The 17,883-nt window shown below is 43.2% G+C and overlaps 1 protein-coding gene across 3 annotated transcripts; it reads left to right on the plus strand.

Moving 5' to 3' along the window:
* The first annotated feature begins 587 nt into the window (after positions 1-587).
* Positions 588-13,865, plus strand: LOC145408050 (uncharacterized). Of its 3 annotated transcripts, none has more exons than XM_080278848.1 (3): positions 588-636; positions 11,051-11,214; positions 12,855-13,865. In XM_080278848.1, exons 2-3 carry the CDS (start codon positions 11,073-11,075, stop codon positions 13,100-13,102), a joined length of 390 nt encoding a protein of 129 aa, XP_080134974.1. In that variant the 5' UTR covers positions 588-636; positions 11,051-11,072; the 3' UTR covers positions 13,103-13,865. The 3 variants fall into 3 exon arrangements, with proteins under 3 accessions (XP_080134974.1, XP_080134975.1, XP_080134977.1); XM_080278849.1 differs by having other exon boundaries at positions 626-688; XM_080278851.1 differs by lacking the exon at positions 588-636 and adding an exon at positions 637-738.
* Positions 13,866-17,883: the final 4,018 nt, after the last annotated feature.

Here is a 17,883-nt window from a genome sequence, read left to right on the forward strand (position 1 = left end):
ATATGTCCTATGACACAGCGTGAATATCTATTATATCTACCACATAGCGTATTCATACTCAAAACCCTCTCCAATATTTGACTACATGGCAATGACAGACGGTGGTGTGCCGACCAGTCACACACTTCGATACAAACGTTACCCCTTCATTCATGCATATCCGCTACCACCTACGTGTTTACTATAGGAGTTGTTGCCAGAGGCCGCCAATTGTGTCCAGCTTCTTTCTTCCCCGACTGTACCGTACATGACTGTCTTTTCCATTGATAATTTTAGATTGCTTTTGTTGTCCTATTTGACTGGCGTACCTGCAGATTTGTGCTACCCTTGTTTTCCTTTATGCGGCTCCTCACATAACCTAACTAACCAGTATAAAAAAGGGTAGCAGGTGAGTAAACGTAAGTAAAGTTGCAGGCAACGGCGTCTGGCACTTATTGTGATTTATTTAATAAAGATCACTAGAAGCTAATAAATGTTTTGGGTTATTGTAACAGTCTTTGTGTATTTTATTAGCCATTAACTCAAAAGCAAATCTAGATAAATAATGCAGACAATAGTCCGTAACCCCTACTCGATTGTTGTCACCAATAACAACAACACGTGGGACTGAACAGCAGATGGTAGCATAAAATAGTGGTAGGAACATATACTATTCGTCAAAAATGTAGTTAATATGTGTATGCCGAAGGTAGGATTGAGTTTTCATGGTCACACCGTGTTAACTTCAGCTGTTGTGAGGTATATTTTACTTAAGGGCTAGGCAAGCCTTTCATCTGAATTTTTACCCCTCCTCTTGATTTACGCCTCTTAAGTGGTCCGTTTATGCTTTTGTTTATAGATATTTTTTTTTATCTCAGTTTTGACCTTTGTATTGAAGTTTGCTTATTTCCCATATTACTTTCCCCAATTCAACTTAACCCTCCCTTACCACCTTGCACCCCTAGCTGCCAAGCAAATTTCAGTGGAAATTTTTGGCAGTGTATGTTAATATTTATTAGCATATTTTCTAGAAATTGGTAATTACATCATTGTTACACAGGTGAAAGTGTATAAAAAAGCTCACTTGCTACATTTTACAGGAGTAGACTGTAGCACCAGTCAAGAAGGGCAGTATTCCCAAGGTGGATGAAAAGCCGCTGACAGAGAGAGCTGGAGCTCCTGTTTCATCAGCCCTCGGGACTTGTTCCAAACCATCCCCCTTTGTTGAACTTTTTCAGTGTCTCAGTAACACGGAGAGTAGGCCAGCATGCTCTCCAACACCAGCCTACATGCACAGTACACATTACGCTTCATTTTCCAAAATTCAAAAAAGTGCTGTAATCATGGCTTCAACATACATAGCTTTGAAGTCCCCGGGGGGGGGGGGACCATAAATGCCCCCACCTTCTGACCCTCTCCCGGTGATGACCCGAGCTGCCTGGAACCACTGTCTGATTCACTTCTTCATTTCAGCAACATTTATAGCCTTTCCTCCAACTTTCGCTCTGTTGAGTACCACCGCTCCTCCTCTAAACCTCACCATCTTTTCCTAACTGAGACTCAGCTGTCTGAGGCAACTGACAGCAAACCCTTTTCTTTATCTTCCTACTTTCTCTACACTCATTTCAAAGCCAAGGGTGGCTGTTGTGTATACATACGCAACGACTTATCTTACTCTCATGTTCTTGAACTCAATTCCTCTGAATTCTCTACACTCTGGCTTCGGCTTTCTTGTCATTCTCTGACTAAATATATTTGCGCTGTTTACTTATCCGCTAATTCTACTATCAAAACTTCTTTGACTATCTTACTTCTACAATGGAACACATTCTATCCATTTCTTCTTTCTCTGAAATCTTGGTTCTAGAGATTTCAATGTTCACCACCACCACCTTTGGCTCTCCTCTTCTTTCACTGATCCACCTGGGGAAGTCGTTGAGGCATTCAGTAGGAGGTGGGTGGATGTGGCGTGTTTGCAGGAAGTCCGGTACAGGGGTGGATCAACCAGAAAGATTGTTGGGAAGGACTGTTGCTATAAGTTGTTTTGGCAGGGTGGGGGACAGACGGATATGGAGGTGTTGGTGTGATGGTTGCGGAGAAATGGGTGGAATATGTTATGAATGTTTTGAGAGTAAGCGATAGGATATTGGTAGTGAAAATTCTGTTGGGAAGAAAGATAGCTGTGATTATATCGGCATATGCTCCACAGGCAGGATTGGATGAATCAGAGAAAGATAGATTTTGGGATGATTTAATACGTGTAGTGGGTGGTATGTGGGATGATGAGATAGTGATTTTGGGAGGGGACTTAAATGGCCATGTAGGTGAAGCAGCACAAGGTTATGAAGGAGTGCATGGGGGATGTGCATATGGTCTAAGGAATGCAGAAGGGGAAAGGATACTCGAGTTTGGGGAGGCAACGGACATGATTGTGTGCAACACATATTTTAGGAAAAGAGACAGTAGGTTAATTACATATGAGTCTGGGGGAAATAGCAGTCAGATTGATTATTTTCTGGTTAGGAGGGCCAATAGGAGGTTAGTGAGGGATGTTAAAGTTATAGGAAGTGAGGAGTGTGTGCAGCAGCACAAACTATTGATTTGTGATATGGTGCTTAAAGAACAAGTGATGAAAAAGAGGACTTATGTACCTAGGAGGAAAATATGGAAGCTGAAAAACCAAGTAGTGAGGGATGCCTTCTATAGCGAGTTGAGGAGAGTGGTGGCTGAACAGGGAGCTGTAGACAGAGGCGTTAATGAACAGTACAGAGCCCTCAAGAACAATTTCTTGAGAGTTACTGATGTAACATGCGGCTGGACAAGAGGACCACCAAGACATAAAGTAACTTGGTGGTGGGATGAGGGTGTAGAAGCTGCAATTAAGGAGAAAAGAAGGCTTTTCCGGGAATGGAAGAAAGGTGGTAGCAAAGAGGAATATTTGGCTGCCAAGCGTAGGGCTAGGAGAGGGGTATACAGGGCAAAGTCTGAGTCACAGAGACAATTACTTGATAACCTAAATCATGGGGAAAGGAAAAATATATTTAGGGTGGCGGGTCAGGTGAAGAGGGATAATCGGGATATCATAGGTGAGCAGTGTGTGAAGAATGATGAAGGAAGGGTAGTGGTGAACAGTGAGGATATTAAAGATGCATGGAGAGAGCATTATAACCGGTTGTTGAATGAGGAGTTTGACTGGGACAGGGAAGGTTTGGAGCCAGCAGATCCAGTGTCTGGCCCTTGGCCTTTGATTGATACTGCTACTGTGAGTGAGGCAATAGGCAGGATGAGGGTGGGGAAGACAGCAGATGTGTCTGGGTTGACTGCCGAAATGTTGAAGGCCTCAGGCGATATAGGGGTGAGTTTAGTCACTGACCTGATAAATAGGATTATTTATGAGTGTGTTGTCCCGGATGATCGGCTGAAGAGTGTAATTGTAAATGTGTATAAAGGAAAGGGTGATGCCCTGGAAAGAGGAAATTATAGAGGTATAAAGCTTTTAGATCAGATAATGAAGGTAATGGAGAGAGTTTTAGAAGGTAAGATTAGAGAAAGAGTGAATATTGATGAGATGCAGTTTGGGTTTATGCCAGGTAGGGGGACCACTGATGCCATATTCATTGTTTGACAGCTTCAGGAAAAATATATTGGTAGGAGAAGGGATCTTTATTTTGTTTTTGTTGATTTGGAAAAGGCCTTTGACAGAGTCCCTAGAGAGGTGGTGAAGTGGGCAATGAGAAAGCTTGGCTTGGAGGAGTGGCTGGTTAGGGTGGTTATGGCCATGTATGTGGGTGCTCACACCCAGGTGAGAGTGAATGGAGATTTGAGTGATGAGTTTTCCGTGAATGTTGGTGTGCATCAGGGGTCAGTCTTGAGTCCCATGTTGTTTATCATGGTACTTGAAGCCCTTTCACGTGACTTTAGAAACGGACTCCCATGGGAGTTGTTGTATGCTGATGATTTGGTGTTGATTGCAGAGAATGAAAGGGAGGTGGAGGAAAGGTTTAGGAAGTGGAGAGATGGTATGGGGCAAAAGGGTTTAAGGGTAAATGCAGATAAAACAAAAGTGATGATATCTAGGGTTGGTGGCGGTACTGTCAAAGACGAGGGAGGCTGGCCATGTGCAGTTTGCCACAAGGGCGTGGGAAGTAATTCCATCTTGTGCGGTGTGTGTGATAAATGGGTGCATAAGAGATGTAGTGGTATCAGAGGTAGACTGCGAGATAATGCTGATTTTATGTGTACGGTGTGCCGGGGTGAGCAGGTGGAGATCGTCAGACGTGAAAGGATTGAAATTGCTGGTGAATCTCTTGAGTGTGTGGAAGAGTTTTGTTATTTGGGAGACATGTTGTGTGCTGGAGGTGGGGCTGGAGCTAGCTCTGTGGCTAGGGTGAGAAGTGGTTGGAAGAAGTTCAGGGAGCTCTTGCCTCTCCTGACATTGAGAGGGCTCTCCCTACGTGCTAAGGGGTCTTTGTATGCAGCATGTGTTAGGAGTGTAATGCTGTATGGCAGTGAGACCTGGGCAGTGAAGGAGGAAGACATTCGCTGGCTCAGACGTACAGAAATGACAATGATTAGGTGGATGTGCAGTGCGTCCCTGCGTCCAAGGCCTGGAGGGGTTGGGTTTACAGTGGAAGAGTTGAGAGGTAGGATGGGACTGGAGTGTATTGGTGTTGTGATGAGGAGAGGTAGATTGAGGTGGTTTGGACATGTGGAGAGGATGGGGGATGATAATTGGGTGAGGAAGGTGAGAAGTGTTAATATTGGGGGTGGGGTTATGAGGGGTAGACCGAGAAAGACATGGGACGAGGTCATTAAGTGTGACCTTAGGGCTAAGGGACTGAACAGGGAGGCTGCAATGGATTGTGCAGCGTGGAGAGCCGCCATTAGGTGACCAAGGCCGACACATGCAAGCATGTTGGAGCCTTTAAAAACGAAACGAAAACGAAACGAACCTGGTGAACAAGCCTACACCTTTTCTATCCTTAATGCCATAGAGCAGCTTGTATAGCACCCTACCCAGATCCCTGACTGCCTTGGAGAGAGCTCCGACATACTTGACCTCTTCCATACAACTAATCCTTCTGCTTACTCTGTCAATCTTTTCCCTCCGTTGGGCTCCTCCGATCACAACCATATCACCTTAACCTGTCCTATCGCTCCAGTATGGCCTATGGACCCTCCAAAGAAATGTCTTCTGTGGCACTTTGGAGCTGCGGATTGGGAGGCCCTCAGGCAGCACTTCTTTGATTTTCCCTGGAATGATTATTGCTTCCATAGCTGGGAACCATCTGAGTGTGCCTTGCGCATAACGGAGGTTATTCTCTCAGGCATGGAAGCATACACTCCTTTCTCATATCCTTTGACTAATGCAAGAAAGCCTTAGTTTAATCACGCTTGTTCTAATGCTATCCGCAACAAGGAGAGGGCCTATAAAAGGTACCGGAGCCAATCCACCTCAGAATCACATCTTTTATACGTTTCTGCCCGGAGTCGTCCTAAGTCTGTTCTTCGCTCTGCTAAAAATAATTTCATCCGTACTAAATGCCCTCAACTCTCCAACTCGAATTCATCCTGCTCCTTCCGGCACCTTGCCATAAACCTTTCTAACATTTACCTCATCATCCTTCCCTCCTCTTTTCTATTCTGACGGCTCTGTAGGTATTTCTTCTACTGATAAAGCAGATCTCTTCGCTCAGACTTTCTCCTCCAAATACACCTTAGATGAATCCGGTGCTATTCCCCCATCACTTCCCCTCTTAGACTTCCTCATGGCTGACATTAAAATTTCTTCAGCTGATGTATTTTCTGTCATCACAGGCCTCAGTACTAACAAGGCATATGGGCCTGATGGAGTCCCTCCTGTTGTTCTTAAGAACTGTGCTTCTGTGCCTACACCCTGCCTAGGCAAACTCTTTCGACTTTGTCCATCAACTTGTACCTTTCTTTCTTGCTAGAAGTTTGCTCTCATTCAGCCAGTCCCAAAGAAGGGTGACCATTCCCAACCCTCTAACTATTGTCCAATTGCTTTAACATCCTGTATCTCAAAAGATTTCGAGTCAGTTCTTATTAGAAAAATTTTAAAGCATCTTTCCCATTACAACCTTCTTTCTGATCATCAGTATTGGTTCCATCAGGGACGCTCCACTGGCGATCTTCTCGCCTACCTTTCAGACTCCTGGTCATCCTCCTTTCGGGACTTTGGCGAAATCTTTGCTATTGCACTTGACATCTCAAAGGCTTTCGATGGAGTCTGGCATAAATCTTTAATTTCCAAGCTGCCCTCTTACGGTTTCTATCCTTCTATCTGTGCCTTCATCTCTAGCTTCCTTTCTGGTTGTTCTGTAGCCACTGTTGTAGATGGCCTTCGTTCTTCTCCTAGATCTGTCAACAGTGGTGTTCCTCAGGGCTCTGTCCTATCACCAACTCTCTTCCTTTTATTCATCATTGACCTTCTAAGCTGTACGTCTGACCCTATCCACTCATACTCCACCCTTCACCCTTCCATTCGGTTCCCGCAACGCCCATCTCAGCAGTTACTTCAACAAACAAGGGATGAGGCTATGGCACACCTAATGTCTGACTTGGCTCGTATCTCTGACTGGGGTAAAAATAATCTGGTTATTTTTAATGCATCAAAGACTCAGTTCTTACACCTATCAACCCGACAAAATCTTCCACAGGTGTACCCACTAATGTTTAATAATATTCGGCTTAATCCTGCATCATCCTTGAACATGCTTGGGGTTTCATTTACTCGGGACTTATCTTGGAATGATCACATTACATCACTTGTAAAATCTGCGTGCAAGAGATTAGGTGTGCTAAGCCAACTCCATTCTTTCTTCACCCCTGCACAATTATTGACTCTATACATGAGTTTTATCTGCCCCTGTGTGGAGTACAACTCTCACGTATGGGGAGGTTCCCCACATACAGCTCTTCTCAATAGGGTGGAGTCAAAGTCTTTTCATCTCATTAACTCTCCTCCTCTTACTGTCTCTCTACAGCCTCTGTCTCATCACCACACTGTTGCATCTTTATCTCTTTTCTATCACTTCAGTGGACACTGCTCCTCTGAACTGTCTGCCTGCATTCCTCCACCTCTTCGACGGGCGCATAGCACCCGTCTAGCAGCAAACTGTCATCCCTTTTCTGTGCAACTCTCTGATGCAAGAATTAACCGTTACTCGCAGTCGTTCATTTATGCAGCAGGTCAACTCTGGAAGTCTCCCTCTGTCTGTATTTCCTGCTTCCTATGATCTCCAGTCTTTCAAACGCAGTGTGTCCAGGCATCTCGAAATGAATGGATCTTGAATTTGGCTCACTCTTGTATTTTGTTTTTCTTGTGGAAGAAACAGTTGTTGCAGGCTCGTGGCCATTGGTTCCTTCTTCTTCGCATTAAAAAAAAAAAAATTAATATTGTACTTACTTTGTTTACTTTGTAGAATTTTGCCCTCCATGAGTGTAGGTAAGATGGACCTCCGTTGTGACCAGGCAGCTCTGCTTCTCAGGTATTCTGTAGGTTTGCCAATGAGATGCTTGCAAAGCTGGGGTATCCCTTTTTTTTTTTTTTTTTTTTCCCAAGAAAGAAGGAACCAAAAGCATTTCCCCCCCCCCAAGAAAGAAGGAACCAAAAGCCAAGAGCCCACAAATCATTCCTTCCAAGAAAAAAACAAACAGTACAAAAGAAAGCTTGCAGGGCTCTTGTTTGGCGAGGAGAAAATACATCCACTTCAAAACCCAGTAAACTACAAAATAAGTAAATCTCACTTAAATGAACAAAAAAAGGACGTTGCAATCGATTATTACGTCTTTCCTTGTTGCCATTGTGAATGTTTAAAACCTCATTACATGATTCTAATCATCACGATGTGTAAATAAATTAATATACATATTGCTCGTAAAATATTTTGGCTCGTAGTCAGTTTAGCTACTAAAAATTTATTTGGCTCGTAAATCTGAAACCTTAAGAGCCTAAAGGCGCGCAACCATCGGCAGTTTGCAAGAGTCCTGGCTTGTCCAATAGTGTTACCAACCATCTGTCCAGCTGATGCCTGAAAGTCAGTTGTGATCTCTGTCAGCTCCCTGATTGCCTTTGGCACAACATTGAAGAGACGAGCTCCATTTCTTGTGAAGCAGTCGTGTATGATTGTTGCTGTTCTCTAGTGTGTAGCCTCTGTCCTCTTGATGTAGCACGGTCGTCCTTTTCTTAGGTGTTTATTTACCTTCAGCCCCACATCAGGCACAAGACCATCTTCCATACATAGATCACTAGGTAGTGCTCACATCCTCTTTGTAGAGAGTACCGGTATAGTTTTAACTCCTTCAGCTGCTCCCTATAATTCATATGCACAAAACCCCAGATTCTGCTTGTGAATGTCCTTTGTAAGGATTCCAGTTTAATGATATCCGCTGTCTTGTATGGGTCCAGTGTTGACAGCAGTATTCTAGTTTAGGGAGGGCAAAGGCATTCCAGAGAGTCAACATACAAGCCCTCTTTCATGCTTGAAAGGTCCTGAGGATCCACCCGGTAAGTTTGCTGGCTGTATTGCTGGTGCAGTTTATATGTTGGGAGAAAGTTCCATCTGCACTCATAATAACTCCCAGGTCATGCACATGTTCTTTTGGGGCGATGTTTTGCTGGTGGACCTGGTAGCTAGTTCCCTGTTTGGTGTTCTGCAGTGGGCCATATCTCAGTTCGAATTTCATGCCATTCATTTTCGTGTTGTTGGTATCAGCCCAGTCTAGTAAACAATCTAGGTCTTCTTGTAGCAGGGCCACGTCATCTTTTGCCAATCTTCCTCTTCACCCCTGTGTCATCAGCAGATGATTTGGCCTGAGAATACTGAAGTTCTTTATCTATGTCTCTGATCTTGATCAGAAACAAAAGAGGTCCTAGCACTGACCCCTCTGGAACTCCACTTTTCACTTCACTCGGGTCGGAGAGGTGCCCTTGGACTGTTACTTTCTGTCTTCTGTCTGTCAAGAAACTGTGCATCCACTTTCCAAGGTTTCCCCCTATGCCAAGGTCCCTCAGTTTATGGAGAACAAGGCCATGGTCAACTTTGTCGAATGCCTTGGCGAAGTCCACGTAAATCTCATTGACATATCCACCCTTGGTAATATCTTCCAATATGGCGTCCTGATGAACGAGTAGCTGTGACAGGCAAGATCAGCCTTTTCTGAACCTATGTTGACCCTCATTAAATGCATCAGTCTCCTCCATGTGCTCATACAGTCTTTTTCTGAGGACACATTCAGTTATTTTAATAACGTGGGAGGTCAGGAGCACAGGCCGATGGTTTTTGGACAGTCCTTTGTTGCCTCCTTTGTGGATCAGAGTCAATATTCCCTCCTTCAGGGATGAGGGAACTATGTCAATAGCCAGAGACTTGGTGACTATTAGCTTCAGTGGTAGTGCCAGCTCATTTTTGCAGGTCATTAAGAACTTTGCGCTAAAGCCATCTGGTCCTGCTGCTGAATCCATGGCTATGGTATCAACGGCTTTGATTTTTTCGTCAGTTCCTGGGTTTATGTTAGTCAGCTTTGGAGTAGGTTTGGCTGCCTGTGCTTCGGAGAAAGCTGCTGAGTCATCCATGATTTTGTCAGGGTTAGGTACACTGAAGACCCTTTCATATTGTGTCTTGAGGATACTTGCCATTTTCATTGGGTCACCCACTAGGTTTCCTTTGTCATCTTCTAGTAGGCCCACCACTGTTATGTTCTTAGTCTTTTTGTTTGTGTATGTCAAGAACTTTGAATTATCATTTATATTGTAGACTTCTTATAGTTCTTCTCTTATTCTCTTGATCATGGGATTTCAGTAGTTTATTTTCTATTTCCAGGAGAGCCTCTTGCAGTTTGGTAGCTTTGTGATGTGGAGAATTTCTTGCCACTTTGGCTTTGCAGAGGCTTCTCTTTCTCTTAAGAATCCATTGGTCTTTTGGTATTTGTCTTTTCTTTTTTGAGGGATTTTTTGGTGGTACTGTACATAGGCTTCGCATATATCTTTGCATATTCTAGTACAAGTACCGTAGAGAGTATTCTGTCAACATTATCATCCACCAAGACTGCCACCCATTCGATTATTAGTGTGATTTTTATAGCAGGCCAGTTTATTTCCTTATGGTGTAAATTTAGTTTTCCCATTCCTGATAGGGTTTTGCATCCATGCTGTGGTGACTTGTTTATTAGTGCATTAATTGTGACTGTGGCTCTGCAAAATTTGTGATCAAACATGGTGGTTTCAAAAAATTCATATTTGTATATTATTCCTTGATTGGTGCTAAAATTCAGGTCTAGGATGTTGGACCCCCTTGTTGGCTTAGTTACTATCTATCTCTATCTATAGCCCGACGCCCTAATCCCGCAAAGGGTGGCCGCAGACAAAACGCCTCCAAGTCGCTCTGTCACCCACCATTTGACTACCCTCCTCCCAACTCACCCCCCCCTCCCTCATATTGTGTCAAAAATTTTCTCTCCATAAGGTCTGTCAGTTTCTTTGCTTGATGTTTTTCTTCTGCTGTTCCACCCTTGACCTCCGGTGACTCCCAGTTCAGTTGTTTGTGTTTTACCAGGTTAAGTCTTACCTGGTTTGGTTTGTAGGGGCGAATGATTAGTGATGGAGCCGAAGCAACCCGATAGTCTGACATCACGGGTGGCTACTTGCCGTGGTTTGAATGTAAAACAGATGAGGTTGTATAGTTTTCTTCAGATTTACACATTTTCCCAACTTTTTAAATCAATCACAATGATAATTACATTATGGTCTGTTGAGAATAATAATATACAATTGTAAGTTCTGTGCATGGGATCTCTCCAGCAGTTTCATCAGAGATTTGAATAATGGTTAAAGATTCTTCAATAACCCTTTCCATTTCTCGAAAAATCCATCATAGATTTGAGTATTAGGTATTTTTTATGTAACTTGGAATAGTTTATGATTAGAGGATACTTATCTTTTTGTTTACCGGTACCTGTAACCTAGCCATTCAGACCAATCCATTTAATGTTAAGTATAACAGATACTACAGTACCTGTACAGTTTTTTATAGTCATTATTCTACTGCAGATTGTAGCTGCGACGACACAATATGGCTAGAGGGTTACGGAACAAACTTCTAAGAAGAAATAAGCGAGAAAAACGTGTGCGTTATGGCAAAAAAGAGCTGGTGCGTTTGTTGAACACTGTACAGAATAATCAGGATTCTGTTATTGTGAGGGATGCTGCTGAGGGTAAGTTTATGAAAAAAAAAAAAAAACTTCAATCTGAATGACTGTAGAGCTAAGATACTGCATTTTGATTTTATACCAACAGATTCTTAGTGTTTGAAGTCAAAATAATATTGTACTGAGAATAATTGACTGATTACTCTAGCTTACCTTCAGAAAGTTTAAGAGTCTCATCACGTGGAGAGACAGGCTGACGAATGAGGATATAAAGGAGCGCTGTGGTGTTGGTGTGGATGTGATAGGAAGCGTTATGAGGAACACACTGAGGTGGTTTGGCCATGTGGAGAGGATGGAGGGTGAAAGACTGACGAAGAGAGTGTATGTGAGTGAGGTGGAGGGGGGAAGAGGGAGGGGGAGGCTGAGGAGGAGATGGAGGGATGGGGTGGAGAGGTATATGAGAGGGGGGTGTGAGTTGGGAGCAGGGCAGTGAAATGGCGGAGGACAGGGCGACTTGGAGGCGATTTGTTTGTGGCCACCCCAAACGGGATTGAGGCGTCAGGCAATAGATAGATAGATAGATAGATCACCAACTAGTAAACTTCAGTCACATGCCATGTACCACTGATACATAGACAGCTCCTAGATATTAGAGTTCCTAATTTACATAAAGGTCAAACCAGTAAGGATTGTTAATCAAATATGTACTGTTAAAACAAAGGTCATACGGTAGTCATTAGGTTTGAGGGAAGCAGTGTAAAACAGATTGCTTGGTCTTGTGAGTAAAAAAGATGTTTGAAGGAATTCGGTCCTGTATGCAGTTTGTAATATGTGGGTCCATTGAAGATGCAGTGGTGTTTGAGGTAGACTGCAGGAGATGAAACATTTTAATTATGCGATACCCGGTATGTAGGGGTGTCCAGGCTGTGGATGATAGAGCAGAAAGTTTCAGTTTGGAAGACAGCCCTTTGGAATGCTGGGAGGAGTTTTGTTACCTGGGGATCATGTTGATTGCAGGAGGAACAGATGCTAGTTCCATTGCTGCAATGGGAAGTGGGTAGAAAAATCAAAGAAATTATTGCCACTCCTGGTTGTGAAGGACTGCAAGAGAGATTTGGCTAAAAAATATCAGAGAGGTGATGCATATTAAGAAGGCAGAAGTATATGACTGAATGTAGAAGCTTGCAGATGTGAATATGAAATGGAAAGTCCCCAGAGGAGACTTTGAGGTTTTGTTTAAGAGATATTCAGGCTGAGGAAATCAGCAAGAAGGAAATTGCTTCTGATTTCAACTCATGGATAACCTCCAACAGGTGAAAGGATCAGTAGCTGCCAGTATGGTCAGCGATCTGTAAGGTGTGGAGCGTTACACCTGTGACCTCAATTTTTTACCAGCAGTCAGCAGTTTTTTATACTGCATCATCCAGTGTTCAATAGTCTGACTACAGGATCTCTTTCTTCAGGTGCTGTCATTTCCACTGTAAAAAGAAGAAGAAGAAGAAGAAAAAAAAAAAAAAGATTATTTGGAATACCATAGTTTTCTTTGCTCCTCTTTTCTTAGTACTGTATCGTGGTTCCTCTATGCTTAAAAACTTTGCATTTGCCTCCAGAAATACAGAAAAGTGTGTCGCCTATTTCTTAACTAATTTTTTGTTTCTTATGTGTGTGTCATACCCATATTAGTTATTAAATAAATTGTTTTTCAGTTGTCAGGAGTATGGGGTCAATCAAGATCAAAAAGCTTTCAGAGAATGACATGGAGGTGTCAGAAGCACCAAAAGAAGAAAAACCTGAGAGCTCAGCCACAAGTTCTCTGAGAGCTGTTATCAAGGAGCATGGCACTGTCCCAAAATGGATTCATCCAAGAAAAACTATGAAAGCTAAGAAAATGAAGAAGAGAGTTAAACGAGATAAAAGATCCCAGCAGAATTTTAAATCTAAACCAAAAAAATGAAACATTAGCTCAGTGTGCATTTTTGGTAATGAGCAATATTATTGGCCTGTTGTTTTTACCAGGTGCACAGTATCAACTGACAGTTCTAAGTTGTGATGTCAAAGTTAATCAAGAATAAAGGAAAAAAGATCAAATTAATTTGTTATTGGACTGCATCTTTGTTGTAATAATATACAGCAGCTACCAGTAGCAAAAATGCATGACTGTTATGATTGAGCCTTGATATTTACAGAATATTTTGACAATATACAGTGGTACAGTGAGTTTGTCAGAAATAGCAAGTAAACCTCCATAAGCAGAGATGTATGTAAAAAGTTTATGTAAGCATGCCAGTTTAGATAAGGCATTCCATTAACAATTTGATACATCAGAAGAAAGCAGTGTACTGTATACAATATTATTTTATGATTTCATGGTTGTATAGTAAGTGCTCAGGTTATCACAGCAAGCATAGAAAGAAAATTGGAGATTCTCTGTAAGCTACCTTTCTATGATATTATTCTTAAAATTAATAAAGACAGTACTTTCATTAACTGTAAACATTGTGTCATCGACTACCCTGCCTATACTCTGCAGCATTCTGCAGATATTTGAGCTTGGTTACCCTTCTGCATGAGAAGTGCATGCATGTGAATTTTATGTTCTGGGAAGACTTGAATATGTAAGAATTAAATTACCTTAAAAATAATTAAATACCCATTGCTGTTCATCTGTTTGGTCTCTGTTTGAAAATATAATACTGTACTTTAGAATGTTGATATGACTGTTGCTGTTATTGTTGCAACCCCAGGCTCATCTGGATGCGAACCCATTGAACTGCAGGATACTGGCCACTTTAAGTGGTCACTTCGAGAGGTCTTCTGTTGATATTATATTGAAGAATTGTCTGAGCTGTGAGTATGGTGTTCGAAATGAATGTGTTGTGGAGGGGCAGATGCTGCAAAGGAGTATGGGCATAATAGACTGCTGTCAGTTGTATTTTACATTGGTATCATAGCAGAGGAATATTTGTGTAGTACAGTGTGTGGATAGGATACGAAATAATGTGATTCGTGAAAGATGCAGAGTGAGGAAGTCTGTGGACACCAGAATCGAAAAGTGTATTGAGATGGTATGGTGATGTGGAGAGAATGGATAACAATAGAGTGGTGAAAACGGTATATCTGAGCGAATTTAAAGGAGGGAGGAGATGAGGTAGGCCAAGGAGAAGGTGGAGGGATATGGTGGATGAGTGTGTGAGGAAGAGAGGTATGGAAGTCAGTGAGGCTAGGGGACTGACAAGAGATTGAGCTGGCTGGATGAATTTTGTGAGAAGAAGCAAATGATCAGGGATTTGGCACCCCTTATTAACGTGATAGCGTTCAGATTGACTCTGTCGGATACATTTTTGTGAAGCTACAGAATGTGATGAAAGTTTTTGGTGTATCAGATAGAGCCAGGATTCTGGGGGCTTGAATGATAAGTGAATGGAAGTGTGGCCCATTGGATTGGGCAAACTTGTGCTGTCTGGACATTGCTACTCCTCACCCTGCCCTAGGGTGGGAAAGGAGGTTTGGTTGATGATGATGAACTATCATCATTGCAGAGAAGGTGACAGCTCGCAGTCTGACTTGGTGTACTTGTGTTTGGGTAAGTTAGTTTCTTAAGGATGTATATCTGGTTGTGGTTCATGAAGGATGCATTCTGACTGAAGCTGCTGTATGGTCTATAATGATAAAAACAAGACATGGTATCAAAACTACGCAATTGTTATGAATGACACCACAGATCCATTATGGTCGACAGATTTAATACTGTAGTCCTATCTTGTTATTGGGTAATATTTTCCAAAGTTTCTCTCTCTCTCTCTTACTAGTAATGCACTGCATGCATGACTTTTGTAGGATTAATGACACTGCTGATGATGTTTGCACTTGTCAGCTTTGAAAAGTAGGCTGAGTGATTGATGACACTAGTACACATGCAAGTGTCAAAAACAATGGAGTGTAGCCTAGCTGGGTGAATGTGATCACTTGATTAAAATGATATTTTCTGACACTGTACATTTTTGGTATCTCAGAAAACAGCATTTTTGGGACTGGCATGATCACCCTACTTGCATGAAACAGATCATGCAACACTTAACCATCCATCCATCCATCATCCAATCCTACGTTGCCCGATGAGGAGCGTAGGAGCCCGGGGCTAGGCAAGTTGGTCCTGACATTAAAGGTGAGTGATCAGCCTCACTCATCCATGAGAGGCATTATGTGAACAATAAACCCCAACCATCCCTTGGATGTAAACCTTCACTGGCTTAGTCCGATTGGAGTCCCGTAATTACCCACTAAACCACCAGGCACCAAAATTTGGTTATATGGTTACCACCCAGCATAGTAAATGGTTTCCTGATGTACAGGAAACCATTTGGCTTATCACTCAGTGTAAAGTCACCCACAGGCAGAAGGTAGAGGAAAGAAAGACAGAAGAGGGAGTGTAAAGTCACCCGTATGCAGAAGGATGAGGAAAGAATGAAGGAAAGAAAAAAGATGATGGAAGGAAAGAAGGATGGAGGAGAGGAAAGGGCAGACACCCGAGAGTAGCACTACATTGAATGAGTGGATGGTGAGTGCCTCCACCTACCAAAAAGCACAACACACAACCATGAACATAATTACTGCTATCACAGGTATGTGATCACAATACTGTCCGATAAACTGCTGGGGAATACAGTAAGTTACTGTATTTAGACTTTTAAAAATAACAAACTGCAACACCTTAGGGCTCCATCACCTCATATATGATATTAAGGAACTTGCCATTACTATGATAGACGATTGTATGTTACACAAACTTTTCCAGTACTGTAAACATTAATATTTTTACAAATTTCCCTGTCTCAGAACAGCATCAACCAGTCAAAAGGTACCATAATTAATTAATTGATGAACTATGTTTTATATAGAATATATTCTTTTCCCAATTTTTTTTTGCACAAGTTACCTCTCCCCGTCCCTTTTTATTAATTTACGGAATGGCTAGTGCTGGTGTATGAGATTCACACCTGTAAAGAAAAAAATGGAACAGACAGGATTCCAAGATATGATGTGTGAGTGATGGTGAGTGGCCCAGTTCCGAAGACATGCTGCTGATAGCTCTTACTCATTCTTGAGTCACTTATCTTTTAAGTAGCAAAAAAAAAGTGTATATATATATATATATATATATATATGTGTGTGTGTGTCTGTGTCTGTCTGTATATATACATATATATATATTGTAATGCTAGGTGTTTTAGGGTCAGCTTCCCGTCCCTTTAATGTCTTGTGTGTAGGTGGGTTCTCTTTCTAGACTGGAGCTTAGACAAATAAGAGAGGGGCAGGACACAAACTCAAGGCAACAACTTTACATGTGTATTGCTAAATTCTACAAGTGGAATGGGTAGATGTCACAAGAGTAATTATATTGAACAATTATAAACCTTAGGCCTAGACTATGGGTATTAGTATCACGCAGGATACTATTTGGGACAAGATCAGGTAAAGTGAATAGCACTACGATCAGGAGTCCGAGGGCAGTGAGACCAAATTCTGTCACTCAGGGGAAGTCCAGGTTTTATCTATCGGATGGAGTTCTGTTCACTAGGACCATGGCACTGTTTTCACTGTTTGGCAGTCCAACTTGTTTGTCTGTCGTGTTATCAGTTATTGTTATTGCACTGGATCCTCTGTATCTCGGCATGAGGCTGTATCACAAAGATGGTAGGTGTTCACTCAGACAGACACATTTCACTGCCCAGACGTATTCACTGTCTCACAGTTATTTTATTTATTCAACCTTTCTTTTACACTAACACTGACGCTTTTATTTCTGACTTCCCGTATTCTGATAATTCACTGTTCTGCCCTTGCTTCACTGTATCACTTTCACTGTGCTTTCACTGTTACTTTTGGGACTGGATGTAGTGGCAGTCAGGTACAAGGGCAGTGGGAACAACTCTGCCTAACTACTGATGGGGCTGAGTTCCACAGGGGGACTTCGTATTCAGGGGCCACGGGATCATGCGTAGGGGCATCCTCTCTTGTCCGGGGCTGCTGGTGGTGAAGAGTCCCGCGCTCTCAGGGCTCGGGGCTGGAGTCTGGCCCTCTGGGCTGGGGCCGAACAGCTGCCTGAATCTTTCACTCAGGCACCTGACGAAGGACGAAGGTCTCCGGCGTCGGGGTGTAGGGATGTCCCTCCCGAGGGTCCTGGAGGCAGTCTGGAGGTCCCGTGGGCTGCAGTCCTCGGTGGTTGGGGATGCCATCAGGAGTGGGCTGTGGCATCGGCCTCTGTCAGGCGAGGCCTCTTAGGGACCGGCTGTAGTGAGAAGAGCCCGGTGGTGGTCACTGGGCCTCTTCAGTAGTCCTCCAGGCTGGGGCCTCCCTTTGGGTTGTAGTCTCGGGTAGAGGAGTCAGCACCTGATGGAGGAGCGGCTACTGGCCGTCTCCTCTCGTAGGGCCTGGCTACTGGCCGTAGCCTATGGGCACGGCTACCGTCCGTTGCAAAGGCCCAGCTACTGGCAGTGGCCTGGGAAAGGGAGTGGCTACAGGCCAACTCAAGGGCACCTTCTGAGCGGCTACCGGCCGTCTCCTGGTTACTTCCGGAGCGGCTACCGGTTGTCTCCTGCAGAAGGGTCAGCGGCTACAGGCCGTCTCTGTTAGGGCACTTTCGGAGCAGCTACCGGCCATCTCTTTATTACCTCCAGAGCGGCTACCAGCCGTCTCCTGTAGGAGGGTCGAGTGGCTACAGGCCGTCTCTGTTAG

Source organism: Coenobita brevimanus, chromosome 75 (assembly GCF_032717465.1).
Source record: "Coenobita brevimanus isolate Jiangsu-jjx chromosome 75, ASM3271746v2, whole genome shotgun sequence".
NCBI lineage: Eukaryota > Metazoa > Arthropoda > Malacostraca > Decapoda > Coenobitidae > Coenobita > Coenobita brevimanus.

What these genes read in the sequence shown, in the direction of transcription:
- LOC145408050 (XM_080278848.1), top strand. Translation starts at nt 11,073, where the DNA reads ATGGCTAGAGGGTTACGGAACAAACTTCTAAGAAGAAATAAGCGAGAA. An exon ending in TGTGAGGGATGCTGCTGAGG is followed by an intron (nt 11,215 to 12,854) that starts GTAAGTTTATGA and finishes ATTGTTTTTCAG; the next exon opens with TTGTCAGGAGTATGGGGTCA.